General features: G+C 56.1%; 2 protein-coding genes across 8 annotated transcripts in view; one reads left to right on the top strand and one right to left on the bottom strand.

The window, feature by feature from the left end:
- The window catches only part of SH3PXD2A (SH3 and PX domains 2A), a 199,755-nt gene extending 185,564 nt beyond the window's left edge, over window positions 1-14,191 (top strand). For all 4 annotated transcript variants that reach the window (XM_058671921.1, XM_058671919.1, XM_058671920.1 and 1 more), the window contains 5 exons: window positions 2,038-2,155; window positions 4,362-4,699; window positions 5,911-5,960; window positions 7,895-8,014; window positions 9,194-14,191. In XM_058671921.1, coding sequence (XP_058527904.1) covers window positions 2,038-2,155; window positions 4,362-4,699; window positions 5,911-5,960; window positions 7,895-8,014; window positions 9,194-11,167 — 2,600 coding nt within the window. In that variant the 3' untranslated portion in view covers window positions 11,168-14,191. The remainder of the gene's footprint in view (window positions 1-2,037; window positions 2,156-4,361; window positions 4,700-5,910; window positions 5,961-7,894; window positions 8,015-9,193) is intronic.
- Window positions 1-14,627, bottom strand: part of NEURL1 (neuralized E3 ubiquitin protein ligase 1) — an 87,904-nt gene that overhangs the window by 6,453 nt on the left and 66,824 nt on the right. For 2 of the 4 annotated variants that reach the window (XR_009246542.1, XR_009246541.1), the window contains 3 exons: window positions 9,172-9,264; window positions 4,424-4,488; window positions 2,032-2,140 (listed from right to left, as the gene is read on the bottom strand). The gene's annotated coding sequence lies outside the window, so the exon portion shown is untranslated. The remainder of the gene's footprint in view (window positions 1-2,031; window positions 2,141-4,423; window positions 4,489-9,171; window positions 9,265-14,627) is intronic. The other 2 variants (XR_009246543.1, XR_009246544.1) reach the window with 1 other exon arrangement.

Genomic DNA, 14,627 nt, shown 5'->3' with positions numbered 1-14,627 from the left:
CCATATCCAAGCCCTCTGATCTTGTCTACACAGGGGAAGTAGGTTCCAGGGATAGACCACTCGATGCCATGTGTAGACACAGCCAATATAAACAAAGGAGATTCAGGGCCTCCTGTGTATCATAAATAAATGAGTCCCTGGTCTTGTTGCTCTGGGCTGAGCACAGCTGGATGGCCAAGGAGACCTCATGAGGAGCTGGCTGACCACAGCACAGTGGGTGGGGAGGCAGGCAACTCACTGGGTGACAAGTCGAGGGAGCCATGCTTCCCCTGCCCCTGTCCCCGTCCCATCGGTCTGTCTGTGGCCGTGTGGCCTGGAGACTGCTGACAGAGGGGAAAGTGTTTGGAGAGAAGAGGCTTTTGTGGCTTGGAAAGTAGGGCATGCAGCCCCTGCCTCCTAAACCAAAACAGTCGTGTCCATCTCCCCCGACCCGTGTGCCTGGCCAGCCCTCCCAGGGCAGGGGTCCTAGAACCCACAGCCCTCCCTCCCTCCCCATGTCCTCAGGGGAATCTCTCCTTTGTGGGAGACCAGAGCCAACTGAGCAACTCTGTCGCCCACTGAGGCCACCTTCTGTGGGCTTTGCCTTATGCCCCCCCATTGACAGGTCAGGTGGCCTGGTTCCATGGAGAAGGTCTCTGCATGTCTCATGGGATATCTGACACCTGCAGGGCTCATGTCCCTGGAGGGTGCTTTCATTTCTGCTGTCCCAAGCAGCCAGGACAGAAAACTCAGTACCAGAGGCAGGAAGCCTTGGTCTGAGCACCTGGCCAATCCCAGCTCTGGCCCCTCCTCTCTGGAGCCTGTGCAGTGAACAGAACAGGAGACCCTCTGACCAGGAACACATCGGCTTCAGGGATTCTGGTCATGGGGGCTTTGGCAGGAACCACTCGGCTTTACTGCCCAGTTTTGCTAGCCCTGCTCCGCTCCCAGCTCCCCTAAGAAGTCAGAAGGCGGCAGGAGTCCCAGCAGCTTCCAAGCTCTGACTGCCGCACACTGCCCTGAGAGGCTGCAGCCACACAAGGTGGTCTGGGCCTTGATCTCTGCTGAAGGACAGGACGGGAAGCCTGTGATTTAACTGTAAGAAAAGCTACCCTCTCTGTGTATAAGCAACCTGGCCTAAGAGAACTTTAATGATGGCTTCCTGCTTCAAACCACAGGCTCATAAAAATAGCCCAGTGTTTGGAACAAAGGTGAAATGTGGAGTCCAGGCCCCGCCTTGCCCTGCCCTAACTCAAAAGTCCTGGATTCCCAGGGCCTGCTGCTGCCTCTTGGGCTGCGGCCTGGGCCAGGATATACCGTGCCCCACTGGAAAATGGAATGGGAACAGGCAGAAGAGCTCGGAGCTCCTCCAGAGACTGAGGTGGAATCTGGCCTAGCAGCCTCCTCCAGCCAAGCTGGGATGGAACCCCAGGGTTGAGTGGGGGCTGGGGGGAGGCTCAGGAGCGAGGGCCTTCTGGAGCCGCTGCCCAGGACACACACAAGGGAGAGGTGCTGGCTATAGAGTGGGGCATCACCCACCTTTTGGTTGGCAGCCTTTCAGCTTCTGCCAGTGAACCATCCACAGTCCATCCGGCGCACAGCCTGGAAGGACAGCTGCCTCTGCCCCAGGGGAGAGTTGGGGGGAGCTGCTATCAGGGCCCAACATGGGGTTGTGGACAGGACCCTGATAATCCAGGGGAGAATGAGCAGATGGCCTCCCTTGGGGGCTTGGCCGCAGCTGCTGCCTTCCCCTAAAGCTGCAGGAGACCTAGGCAAGCTGCCCAGGAGCATCCTGCCAGCAGTCCAGGGTGGCTGTCACCACTGGACGCTGCAGCAAAAGGCGTCTGAGGGCTGGCCTCCCTCCACTCTGGGCTCGCCCAGCCCTGCCTTTCTCTCCAGCTGTGCACACAGGGTCTCTCCTCCCGGGTGCTTAAGGCTGTCAGCCAGGAGGGCAGGATAGTGGAAGGAAAGCAACAGCGCACAGGAAACTGTCCCTGGCACCCTGACCTCAAGTAATCTTGCTATCTTGCTTCCCCCGCCGACCCCACCCACCCACAGAGGAGAAGTATGTCACCGTGCAGCCATACACCAGCCAAAGCAAGGACGAGATCAGCTTTGAGAAAGGCGTCACTGTGGAGGTGATCCGGAAGAACCTGGAGGGCTGGTGGTACATCAGGTAGGGGCCCAGGCAAGAGGGTGGGGACACCAGGCCCCGGGTGCAGAGCCACCATGGCAGCCACCTCACAGCAGGTCCCTACTGCAGGCAGCAGCTGCATACCCATGGGCTGGGTTGTAGCATGTTCCCTTCCTGCGTACCTGCCAGGACAGCTCGGCACATCTGCGTTTGGTTTGCTGGGTCTGCCCTTGGCCATCCAGCCTGTTCTGCAGCTAGGGCCGCCTGTGGAGTTCTGGTGTCCATGGGCCAGCTGAGGCCCTAAGAGGCAGCTTTTCCCAGCTATGGATCCATGGGCGTCCCTCCTGGCAGACACCAGCTGCTCCCTGGGGGACAGTTTTGAGTCATGGGCAAAAGTGAGGCTGGAGCCCAGTGCAACTTGGCCCAGCAGAGGCCTCTTTCTCCCCTACCCTGCCCTTCTCTCGGGACTGCGAAACCTGCTTGGGATTGCAGGCAGAGGTGCGGGGGGCTTCCTTGACCTGCTGGAAGCAAAGGGAAGCTTCTAGGCTTCGCTCACCACTACCTGTCCAAGCCCTGCCTCTCCAGTCTGCTCCGTCCTTCACAGGAACTTCTCTTAGGAAATTCTTGCAGTTGCAGGCACCTTACCCAGCTTCTCTAGCCCGCCTGGGACCCGGGCACTGGCCACCCTGGGCATGCTGTCAGCAGGGTATGTGTTCTGAGTGGTCTCTCACCAGGGCCAGGGTTGTGCTGCGGTCCCCCTGTGGCTGCAGCCAGGAGCTCACAGGGAAGGTTGCTTGGAGCATGGCAGAAGGTGCCAATGTGGAGGTTCCTCCATACTGCGGGATCAGATGAGGAGGCCCTGAGCCCCAGTGTGCCAGAGAGGCCCCAGAGGGCCAGTGCATGCCCAGAGGAGGCCCTTTCTAGTCTGCTAGGTGGGATGGATGTGTCACCCAGTGCCTCACCTCCCCCCGGGACCAGCAGCTGCGGACCTGATGTGGGAAGGCCAGCAAGCTCCCTAGTGGCCACTTGACCAGGGGTCCTTCAGAGGCTATCTACATGGCTTCCCTGTGATTGTTTCATTTTCTGCTTTTAAAAATTGACCTACAGAGTCCCTCCATAGCTCCTTAAAGCCACCTCTTGTCCCTACAGCCTAGTACTTGAGCCAGCAAGAAGCTTGGGCTGAGGAGATTCTACCTTAAGACGACTGCCAGATACCTCCTTAAATATGCTATTTCCCAGCATTCCAGGCTCTGTGTTGAACCTCATTTCCTGTCTTTCTTCTCCCCACCGCCCCCCAACACTCCCTCAGCTCCCTCCCTCCCTTTCCAGCCTGCTTCCCTCTGGAGCCGTTCCATGCTCGGAGCTGGAAAGCAGATGTGAGCCGCGCTGAATGCAGACACTCCCTCACCGTTCTTGGCCTGGGATCTAATTTTACCCATGGAATGAATGGGAGCACTCGGGGCTGCAAGCAGGCCTGAGCGTCCTGGAGTCCCCGTCCCCATAGTTCAGCAGTGTGCATGTGGGAATACAGGGGCCAGGCCCATGGAGGGGGCTTGTGCCCATCTTTCCTGTGAGGCACAGGACCACCTGGCTGTAGGCCGCATCCTCCTGTTTCTCTGAGCTCTGGCTGTGGGTGTACAGGGAGGACGGACCTTCCTGGTTGTCCCTGTGAATGTGTGTGTGTGCACCTGTTACGTCAGGGAACTCCCTGCAGCCATTTGATCGTTGATGTCTGTCATCCAAGGGCCTGCCAGGTGAGGTTGGCATGGCCAGGCCACCTGCACAGTCCTGGGATGTGAGCAGAAGCTGCTACTTGTGTCCCAAGCTCTCCAGGAAGTGAGTGCTTAGTGAGCTTGGCTGGAAGTGCATGCCACAGGGAGCAAAGGGAAATGTCTGTTCTGAGAAGTCATCAAATCGCCCAAAAGGATGTCTGCCCTGTCATTTGCCTTTGGTTTTGTATCATTTTTATTTTGGTTTGACCACACCAGTGGTTTTTAATTTGACTGTCTTGTCTTTTGGTCCTTTCATTTATGTATCTGGCTTTTGGAGCCCAACATAGAAAGACCCTCTCAACCCCTGTGATAAGATAAATATTCGTGACCTTAAAAAAAAAACAAAAACTGTGAGGCCAGAGGCTCATTCCCTTGTGTTCTAATTGGGGGCTCAGCGGGACAAGGCCAAGGAGAGACTAGGTCCCTGGGGTGGGGTACTGGTGCTCCCATGACGGTGTGGCCCTCTGCACTCACAGATACCTGGGCAAAGAAGGCTGGGCGCCAGCCTCCTACCTGAAGAAGGCCAAGGATGACCTACCCACCCGGAAGAAGAACCTGGCAGGCCCAGTGGAGATCATCGGGAACATCATGGAGATCAGCAACCTGCTGAACAAGAAGGCATCTGGGGACAAGGAGGCGATCCCGGCTGAGGGCGAAGGCCCCGAGGCTCCCATCGCCAAGAAGGAGATCAGCCTGCCCATCCTCTGCAACACTTCCAACAGCAGTCCGCTGGGCGTCCCCGAGAGGACCGTGTCCAAGCTGGCCCAGGGCTCCCCGGCCGTGGCCAGGATCGCCCCTCAGAGGGCCCAGATCAGTATGTGTCTCGTGGACTTTGGCTTCCAGAGCGTGGGTGTGAGGAAAGCCAGAGGGTGTGCAGGCAGCCCCCACCCCCACCCCGTTGTCCTGACCCACATGCTGACCTCTGACCCTCATGTTTAAACTCATTCCATGCCCGTCACAACCCCCCCAGCGCACGGCTCTGCTCCTCCTCTGGTCATGCATGGATAAATGTGTATATGTGGGGGGGGGCGTTAAATGAACTTTTTTTTAAAGATTTATTTTTATTGGAAAGATCAGATTTACAGAGAGATCTTTGGTCTATTGGTCCATTCCCCGAGTGGCTACAACGACCAGAACTGAGCTGATCCAAAGCCAGGAGCTTCTGGGTCTCCCACACAGGTACAGGGTTCCAAGGCCTTGGGCCGTCCTCTACTGCTTTTCCAGGCCACAAACAGGGCACTGGATGGGAAGTGGAGCAACCGGCACAAGAACCAGCATCCATATGGGATTCTGGCACATGCGAGGGAAGGATTTAGTCACTGGGCCATTGTGCTGAACCCAGATAAGTATGTTCTAAGGGCACTGAGGTGGGACCCTTAAGAGCAAGAAGCACTTTCTGTGTAACTAAGGCTCTGAAGTTGAAACTGAAGATGTGTGACTTTTTTGGCAGCGTGCACAGTGCGCTGTCTGTAGGGCTGCCCTGTGGAGCTGCAGCCCATGCAAGAAAACCTGCCCATGCCTTCCTGCCCCATCTCACCACCTTTGCCAGTTCCTAGGAACCCGACAGGCTAGGCAGCGTGTGCCAGCAGTTGCCACAAGGCCTCCTTCACTCTGATGGGGGAGACACTCTGGGTACACACCAGCTTTGGCCCCATGGCAACTTTGAGGGAAGAGTTTGGCTGATCTCGGCTGTGGGAGCCCAGCTTCTGCTCTTGTCCAGCCATTCATAAAGCCTGGCTAGCGTTAGCCTTAGCTGTGAACTTGGTTATGTCAGGTCTCGTGCTTGAAAGCTGGTGGGCCACCTCAGTCGGGATGGATGCGCCATGTACCTCCTCCTGCCTGAGGCTGTGCCATCTGCTGGGGACACCGTCATGAGCAAAGGCTTAGTGTGGTTCCCAAGCCAGGACCTGCTGTGACCTGTGCTTCTAAGGACCAGGCGCTGGGCACACCTGGGGGAGGCAGGTGGCAGTACCATTGTGCGTCAGCTTGTGAGGATTTCTGAAAGCCCATGTCTTCTTCTTCCAGGTTCCCCAAACCTGAGGACGAGGCCTCCACCCCGCAGAGAGTCGAGCCTGGTAGGTGACTGGTTTTGTTTTCTCCTTTGCTGGCTGTTGTCACCATCCAGGCCACACTGTAGCAAGCCAGTCTGTGTAAAGTTTGTCTGTGGTCGGTCTGTGTAAGGACTACTGGCTACAGAGCCTGTTGTCCTGAGGGCTTCAGGTTCCTAGGGCAGGGGAGGAATGCCTGCAGATGCAAGCCTTCCTGGGGTCCTGGCTGGACAGTTTTATTTATGCATTTTCACTTTATTTGAAAGACTTCCTATCACTGCTGCTTTGCTGCCCCGATACCCACAATATCCAGGGCTGGAGCCAGACCAAAGTTGGGTATCGGGAATTCAATCAGCTTCTCCCGTGTGGATGGCAAGGAGTTAGGTCTGTTGGGTCCTCTGCTGCTTTCCATGGTCTGTCAGCAGGAGGCTGGACCAGAAGTGGAGGAGCCAGGTCTTGTCCAGGCATTCTGATATGGGATGCAGATGTACCCAGCAGTGTCCTAGCTGCTGTGCTCAACATCCGCCCCCAGTGGCTAGACAGTTTATAATCGGAAATGCACTGCACTCCAGAGCTAAATAAATCCATCCCAGCCGCTGAGCTGGCAGACATAAACATTTAGACTGGCCGGCAAGAATGTCCAACAAGCAGTTCATTGCCAGGGGCTGGAAATGGGGCTGCTGTCCCATGTTAGCTTGGAAGCATTTTGCTTTACCCGATGGGTGAGGCAGATGCCAGAGCTTGGGAGGGCAGGAGCATCTTGCATAGGTGCAGCAGATCACAAGGACTGGCTCCCGCTAATGTCCAAGCTGTAAGGCCATTAAGACTGCTGGGCTTCCTAGCCTGTGGGTGGGGTTCCCTGGAGCCCAGACCTGAAGGCAGGTAGGGGCTAGGTATGGTGCAAGCACAGTGCACTGGAACCTAGAGCAGTGGGGCTGCAAGGCCCAGCTTGGCCTTCTGTGTCTAATACTTTGAGCAGGGGGATAGGTGGTGAGTCACTCAGTTTCCTTATCCATAGGCTGGGGGCAGTGCAGACCATCTGCTGGAACTACTGTAAGGTTGAGACAGCTTGTTTATGTGGCTGGTGGGATCCTTCTTCCTGGGTCGCCTTTGGATACTTGAGTTGTACTGCTGGTGCGTACTGGCTTGAGAGCTTCCAAAGCCACATCTGGGCTTGGCAGCAGGGATCACGGGATTCAGTGATGTTGGCCCTGGAGCGTGTGTGTGCTCAGCCCGTGGCAGAGGCAGCCTTCCATGCTGCAGGGTTTCTGAAGATTTGGCCCCTGGAGTTCGTCTCTCCCCCTTGGGTTTTCCAGCTGCTTGACGGATTCTCCATTCCCCAATACTGCCCAGCCCTGGCTAATTGTTTTCAGGCAGACTTGACTTTGGCAAGAATGGGGTGATTCCTTCCACACATAGCAGATGTGGGGATGCTGTTTCCAGTTAGGCCCGCCTGAGTCCCACCTGTCTGGTGGGGAGGGATGGGGGATCTGCACTGGGCCAGGCCCAGGCTTGGGCTGCATCTGCCCATGCTCACAGCCACTGAGCGAGGCAGTGGGTCTAGGAAAATGGACACTCATGCAACCCTTCCAAACCAGCTTCTGCCAGTCCCTGCCTCTGCTACTGCGTGTCCTGCCTGTGGTCCTCACCCCTGGGCTCCAGGACGGTAGCTTTTCATTTGTATTTTGGGACCTCACCATTAATGTGTCTGAAAACCGGACCCCACAAACAAAAAGGAGGGGCAGGGAGCCTCATGGTAACTGAGGCAAATCCCATGGGCATCCTATATGTGACTCAAGGCTCAGGAAGGCAGGCTCTTGGGGACAGACACGTGCTTGGGCCAGCTGCTGTCCTGCCTGTCACTGGCCACACACACCTACTGGAGACCTCATGGGGCCCAAGTGTGGCCTGATTACTGCCGCACTGGGTTGGTTTTGCTCACCATGTCCCTGTCTCCTTAGGGCTTCCAGCTGCCAAAGCCCCCAGAGCCCCCTTCTGTCGAGGTGGAGTACTACACCATCGCCGAATTCCAGTCATGCATCTCAGACGGCATCAGCTTTCGGGGCGGCCAGAAGGCAGAGGTGAGCCTGGGCTGGGGGTTTGTGGCGGTTGCCACTTCCTGCCTTGTTGGTGAGGCTCCTGGGGGACCAGTGGGAAAGACACAGAACTGAGACCCCACAGCTGTGGGCATCTGTCTTTAGCCGGACAGGTGCCTCGGTCAGGTGTTCACAGTGTCAGTCTCATGGCAGCAGCCCATGGAGCAAGGAGCTGGCCCCGGGGATGCCTACTGGTCACCACGGTCTGAATGTAGGGCTTCTGGCAGGGCTGGGCCTGGAGGAGGGTGCAGGTGACAGGGTGGCAGTTTTATAATACGTGTGTGTTCTTGGTGAGTCTTAGGAACCAGAAACTGTATGTGCGTTTTATTTGAAGAGGACTCCAGCATGATGGTTCAATTTGCTAATCCTCCTCCTGCGAGCCCAGGATCCCATGTGGGTTCATGTCCTGGCTGCTGCATTTTCCCATCCATCTTCCCACTTGTGGCCTGGCAAAGCAATGAGGATGGTCCAAAACCTTGGGTCCCTGCACCCACATGGAGACGTGGAAGAGGCTCCTGGCTTCGGATGGGCTCAGCTCCAGCCATTGCAGCCACTTGAGGGAGTGAACCAATAGATGGAAGATCTTTGTCTCTCCTTCTCTCTGTAAATCTGCTTTTCCAATAAATATTTATTTAAAAATAAATAAATCTTTAAAAATAAAAAAAGAAGGCAGACAGAGATCGTCCATTCCCTAAGGCACACCCCAGATGCCTGCAACAGCCAGGAACTAGGAACCCCGTCCAGGTCTCATGCTGGTCACCAGGACCCCAAGTAAATGAGCCATCACCTCCTGCCTCCGAGGAAACACGTTATCAGGAAGCTGGGCTGGACTCGACCCAGGCCCTCTGATGTTGGGAAATGGGCATTCCAAGTGATGACTTACACTGTAGCGTGAAAAAACTGCCACCCCCCACCTCTCTCGGAAAGAACATAAGCATAGTCGCTTAGGGGAAGGGAGAGGCCTGCCCCACCAGGGCGGTGATACAGCCTAGGAGGAACAGGGAGAGGGACATGGAGGGTGGGAGTCCCCTTGATATAGAAGCCTGGATTTATGTTCTGCTTCTTGCTCAGTTCGGTCTTAGACCAGTTACTCAGTTTGCTTGTCTCTAAAAGGGAGCCAGCACGGCCTGGCAGTCACTGACCTGTTTGCCCTCTTCCCTCCAGGTCATTGATAAAAACTCAGGAGGCTGGTGGTACGTGCAGATTGGCGACAAGGAGGGCTGGGCACCCGCATCCTACATCGATAAGCGCAAGAAGCCCAACCTCAGCCGCCGCACAAGCACGCTGACCCGGCCCAAAGTACCACCCCCCGCGCCCCCCAGCAAGCCCAAGGAGACAGAGGAGGGCCCCGCAAGTGCCAGTGAGAGCCGAGACTCCCCCGCGAAACTCAAGTATGAGGAGCCCGAGTACGATGTCCCCGCCTTTGGCTGTGACTCCGAGCCAGAGGTGGGCGAGGAGCCCACGGAGGACCAGGGCCCCGGAGACAGGCGGCCCACACAGCCATCCCGGTCCTCGCCAGCCTCCTCCTTACAGCGGGCCCGCTTCAAGGTAGGAGAGTCCTCCGAGGACGTGGCCCTGGAGGAGGAAACCATCTACGAGAATGAGGGCTTCAGACCGTTTGCTGAAGATGCCCTGTCAGCCAGGGGCTCCTCCGGAGACAGCGACTCCCCAGGAGGCTCCTCATTGTCCCTGGCGAGGAAAAACTCCCCCAAATCAGGCTCTCCCAAGTCCTCATCACTCCTGAGGCTCAAGGCAGAGAAGAATGCCCAGGCAGAACTGGGTAAGAACCACTCCTCGGCCTCCTTTGCTTCATCCATCACCATCAACACCACCTGCTGCTCCTCCTCTTCCTCTTCCTCCTCTTCCTTGTCCAAGAACAGTGGTGAGCTGAAACCCCGCTCTGCCTCGGACGCAGGCATCCGGGGCGTGCCTTCGGTTGGGGTGAGGAAGGACCCTGACCCCAAGGCCGGGCTCAGCTGCTCCAGGGCCAAGCCATCAGTCCGGCCCAAGCCCTTCCTGAACCGAGCCGAGTCGCAGAGCCAGGAGAAGATGGACATCAGCACTTTACGGCGCCAGCTGCGACCCACGGGTCAGCTCCGGGGTGGCCTCAAGGGCTCCAAGAGCGAGGATTCAGAGCTGCCCCCCCAGACGGCCTCTGAGGGCCCCCCTGAGGGGTCAAGGAGAGGTTCAGCTGAAACCATTGCCCCGCCAGCCTCCATGCCCCCTGGTCCCACCAGGAAGGACCAGGATGGGCAAGCAAACTCCTATGTGACGTGCAGCGCCTACCAGAAAGCCCAGGAGTCAGAGATCAGCTTCCCCGCGGGCGTGGAGGTACGTGTGCTCGAGAAGCTAGACAGTGGGTGGTGGTACGTGAGGTATGGGGAGCTCGAGGGCTGGGCCCCTTCCCACTACCTGGTGCTCGGCGAGAATGAGCAGCCAGACCCCTCTGGCAAAGAGCTGGACACGGGGCCTGCCAAGGGCAGATCCAACGGGGGCAAGTCAGACAGCCTGGAGAAGATGGAGCGGCGGGTGCAGGCGCTCAACACTGCCAACCAGAGCCGGAGGGCCACGCCGCCCATCCCTTCCAAGCCCCCTGGGGGCTTTGGTAAGACCTCTGGGACCACCACCACTGTGAAGATGAGGAATGGTGTACGGCAGGTAGCCGTCAGGCCCCAGTCGGTGTTTGTGTCCCCACCACCCAAGGACAACAACCTGTCATGCGCCTTGCGGAGGAATGAGTCACTCACGGCCACTGACAGCCTCCGTGGTGTTCGTCGCAATTCCTCCTTCAGCACTGCCCGCTCTGCAGCTGCCGAGGCCAAGGGCCGCCTGACTGAACGGGCTGCCAGCCAGGGCTCGGACTCACCTCTGCTGCCCGCCCAGCGCAATGGCATCCCCGTGTCTCCCGTGCGTCCCAAGCCTATCGAGAAGTCCCAGTTTATCCACAATAACCTCAAAGATGTGTATGTGTCTATCGCAGACTACGAGGGGGATGATGAGACAGCAGGCTTCCAGGAGGGGGTGTCCATGGAGGTTCTGGAGAGGAACCCCAATGGCTGGTGGTACTGCCAGATCCTGGATGGGGTGAAGCCCTTCAAAGGCTGGGTGCCTTCCAACTACCTTGAGAAAAAGAACTGAGGCCCCGGGGCCCTTCCAGCTGTATGATGAAATGCAGAAAAAAGGAAAGGGGGGGAGGGGGTGGGGAGCAGGCAGCGTTCAACCCTCCAAGTGTGTGGCACAGCAGGTGCCACCTCCAAGCTGTCCCCAGCTGGAAGGGGGAGGGTGTGGCAGGGGCCCACACTGGGTTGGGTAGGGAAGGGAGTGGGCGGGGAGGCACAGGCCTGGGACCCACAGGTGCACCTTGATGACTTCGCAAAGGGACTGCTTGTCATCTAGGACAGGCCATGTAGGAAACCCCGATCGTGCCTTTGCTGCAAACCCGGGAGTGACATGGTCATCGGGGCCTCTGGCATCCTGATTTTGGTTGCTGGCATTTGCCATCTTCGTGGGTATTTGTGAGTTTTGCTGGTTTCCCAGGGATGTCGAGGCCACTGCTGCCTCTGAGTTTGGAGGTGTTGCTAGGGAGCCCCCGGCTTATGTTAAAGGACAAGTGACTCTTGGGTGCCAGCCGTGCCTGCCGGTTCTTTGCCATTGCCGGACTGGTCTTGGGAGTGTGCCCTCCAACAGAGGGTGAGGCTGATTTGGGCATTTGTGGGCAGGAGTTTTTTGATCTGGGGGTTCTATGTTGGACCTTCAGTTTGGTTCATTTTAGAGGCTATTTGGGGCTCAACACTGGGCAGCCTCGTGTGGGGGGGTGGAGGAGGTGGGTAGTGGACAGGGCTTTCCTGTTGTACTCTTGTTGGATAAGTAAGGGGGTTATTTTTGCCTTTGTCCCATGTCCTTCCCCTCTACAAGCCAAAGTTGTGTCATTTGGGCTCCACTGTGGGGGTGGGGTCCACACACAGCACTCACCAGGGGCTCTGGGGCTGTGTGAGCCTGTTGCAGGTTCCCCAGCTTCTGGTTCCCACACAGGGGTGCCAGGGGTGGAGGGCTTGCTGTTTGAGGAGCCCAGCTGCTGTGAAGGCAGCCAAGGGCCCTGCGTGTATTCCCTCTCCTGGGCGGCCCCAGCAGATACCACCAGCTGCCCCCTTTGGCCTGTTGGCAACTCTATGGATGCCCAAGGAGATGGCGGGTTCCCTGTGCCAGAGTTCAGCCAGCCTTCCAAGCGGACAGCACTGCAGGGGAAAGCAGCCAGAGAGAGGAGTTGCTGTGAGCCCCAGCTGTCGGCCTTTCTGGGCGGGGGGGCCCTCCAGGTCCCCCATTGGTTTCTCCGAGGACTCACTCTGCTGGGAGTGGACTGCCACACGTGCCTTTGCTATGGGACAAACCAGGCCCCACGGCCACTGGTTGAGATGCCAGTGTCTAGGACTGCGGGCTGCTGCCCTCCACACAGGAGGAAAGTGTCCCCCCTCTCCAGGACTTTCAAGCCCTGTCCCTCGCCACCCACGAATGCAGGCAGCTACAGTGACTGCTCCTATTCTTCATGCGATGGCCGTGGTGAGGCTGTTTGGTTTCCTTTTGTTCTGTGAGTTTTAAAGTCATGATTAATTTTTTCCTTCTGCTGGACAGTATTCAATAGCGCAGGATGTGGCGTTAATCTGCTAGGTTGCAGTACTAATGGTAGTGGGGTAGTGTCTTCATATGAATATTATTTGTCCTTATTTGAACAATAATGATAAAGAAGTGGTTCATTATTTTGTAATTAATGCACTTTAAATAGGTGGAAAGGAACAAAACCCAGAGAGCAAAGTGCATTACTTAAAGATGCAGTATATGCTTTTCTCATTTTTTAAACAGCACATATTTATTTTTTAAAAAATAATTTATGATTATTTAAAATAAAATTTAAAAGTAGAGTGACTGTGGGGCTAAAGGAGCTTCCCCGTGGCAGTCTTCCATGGAGCAGGTCTGCGGCCTCACTCCTCAGCTGTCTGCACTGAGCCAGTTCAATCACTAGTGCGCCTGCCAGGCCAGCAGGACTTGCGGGCCAGTGTGTGTGCCCAGCCCAAGCAGCTCAGTTGGACTGGACCACAGTGCTGCCCAGAGGCTGCCTTGCCTGCCCCACCCCGTTCTGCCGTCTGCACTGCCCCCCAGAGCCCTCCAGCATCCACATCCTTCAAACTGCCCCCACGATCCTCTCTCCTGATTCCCAGTGCACCTCAGTGCTGGAGTCCTTCAAAGGCAGGGCTGGAAGGGACTTTGGATGTCAGCCACTGCACATCCCATCCCTTCTGGCTTCTGCAGCCCAAGGCCAGGAAATGACTTCCCCCAAATCTCACAGCTCATTCTCGGCAGCTCGTCCCTGCCCACTGCACTAATCCTGTGCTCCTCCCCATTCCCCTTCACCCATGACCCCACCCCCGATTTAGTTGACTGTTTGGTCATTGTGTTTACATTGTAGCATCCAGCCCCAAGGATGGTTTGGAGTTGCTCAGGCATCTGGGAAAAAGTAGAGAATGCTGCCACCTGGTGGCAGCATGTAGACATGGGCAATGAATGGGGCTTGCTATGGCCCAGTCTCCACACTCACCCCCTCCCCATCAACCCATCTCACAGCGCAGACCCTGCAAATCCAAAGACACTAGGTGATACTTGAAGCAAGAAGGGTGCATGCCAGTCCTTCTCCAGCATGGCCAAGGAGCCGGGACCAGGCCTGTGTCCCTGGAATCCCAGCCCTTCCCTGGAGCTACTGAGCTGCTTTTGTGAAGTGGGAGGCGCTGCTGGCAGCGGACAGAGGAGGAGGTAGGGGCTGTGGCTCTGACCCATCTGGAGGAAAACCAGATCGGACTAAAACGCGAAAAAGAAAAAACAATCTCAGCAGTGTCCAAACCTAGTTTTCCATTAGTTGCAATTGAAAATGTGAAATGACATTGTATTGCTGTATACTGCAACTTTAATCATAATGAGCCCTTCTGAGGTCATTATTGAGGTTTATATAATGCCCGAAGATGCATCATTTGGTGCTTTTTCTTTCAGTTAAAAGACCTTTCCTTTGATCACTTGGGGAAGCGTGTCTTCATCTCTTCCTCCGTCTCTCAATAGCAGGCCAGTGTTGGTGCTTGATCCTCCAGCCTCTTCATGCGAGGGCCGTGGGGAGTAGCTGAGAGGAGCGCACCCTCTGCCCTCACACTGGGCTCTAAGTCACCAGGACTCAGCCTGACCACCCCCAACCTGGCTCCCAAAGAGTTCTCTCCTTAACTCTCTCGACGAAGGCATTATATAGAATCATCTTAATTGCGTTCAGATGTTTGTGCAGCATATGTTACTGGCATTTATATCCATTGCTTTCCTCAGCAAGGCATGTTACTACTATTTTTTTTTTAATCATAAAGGAAAAGATAAGGGAACTGTGGTCGAGCGTTACTTTCCTGTTAGTAGTACTCGCAGAGTAGGTGTAGAACTATATTTAATTTAGACCTTGGTTTGGTAGTTCAAGAGGGAGTAACAAAATAACCCCAACTTCTCTGTTTCTTGTATTTAATTGATGTTTCTTAAGGTTCTTTACTTCCCCTACCCCCTCCAAATACTTTGCATTCTC

The sequence above is a fragment of the Ochotona princeps genome, chromosome 13 (assembly GCF_030435755.1).
Source record: "Ochotona princeps isolate mOchPri1 chromosome 13, mOchPri1.hap1, whole genome shotgun sequence".
Taxonomy (NCBI): Eukaryota; Metazoa; Chordata; class Mammalia; order Lagomorpha; family Ochotonidae; genus Ochotona; species Ochotona princeps.
This window is presented reverse-complemented; position numbering and strand designations above follow the sequence as displayed.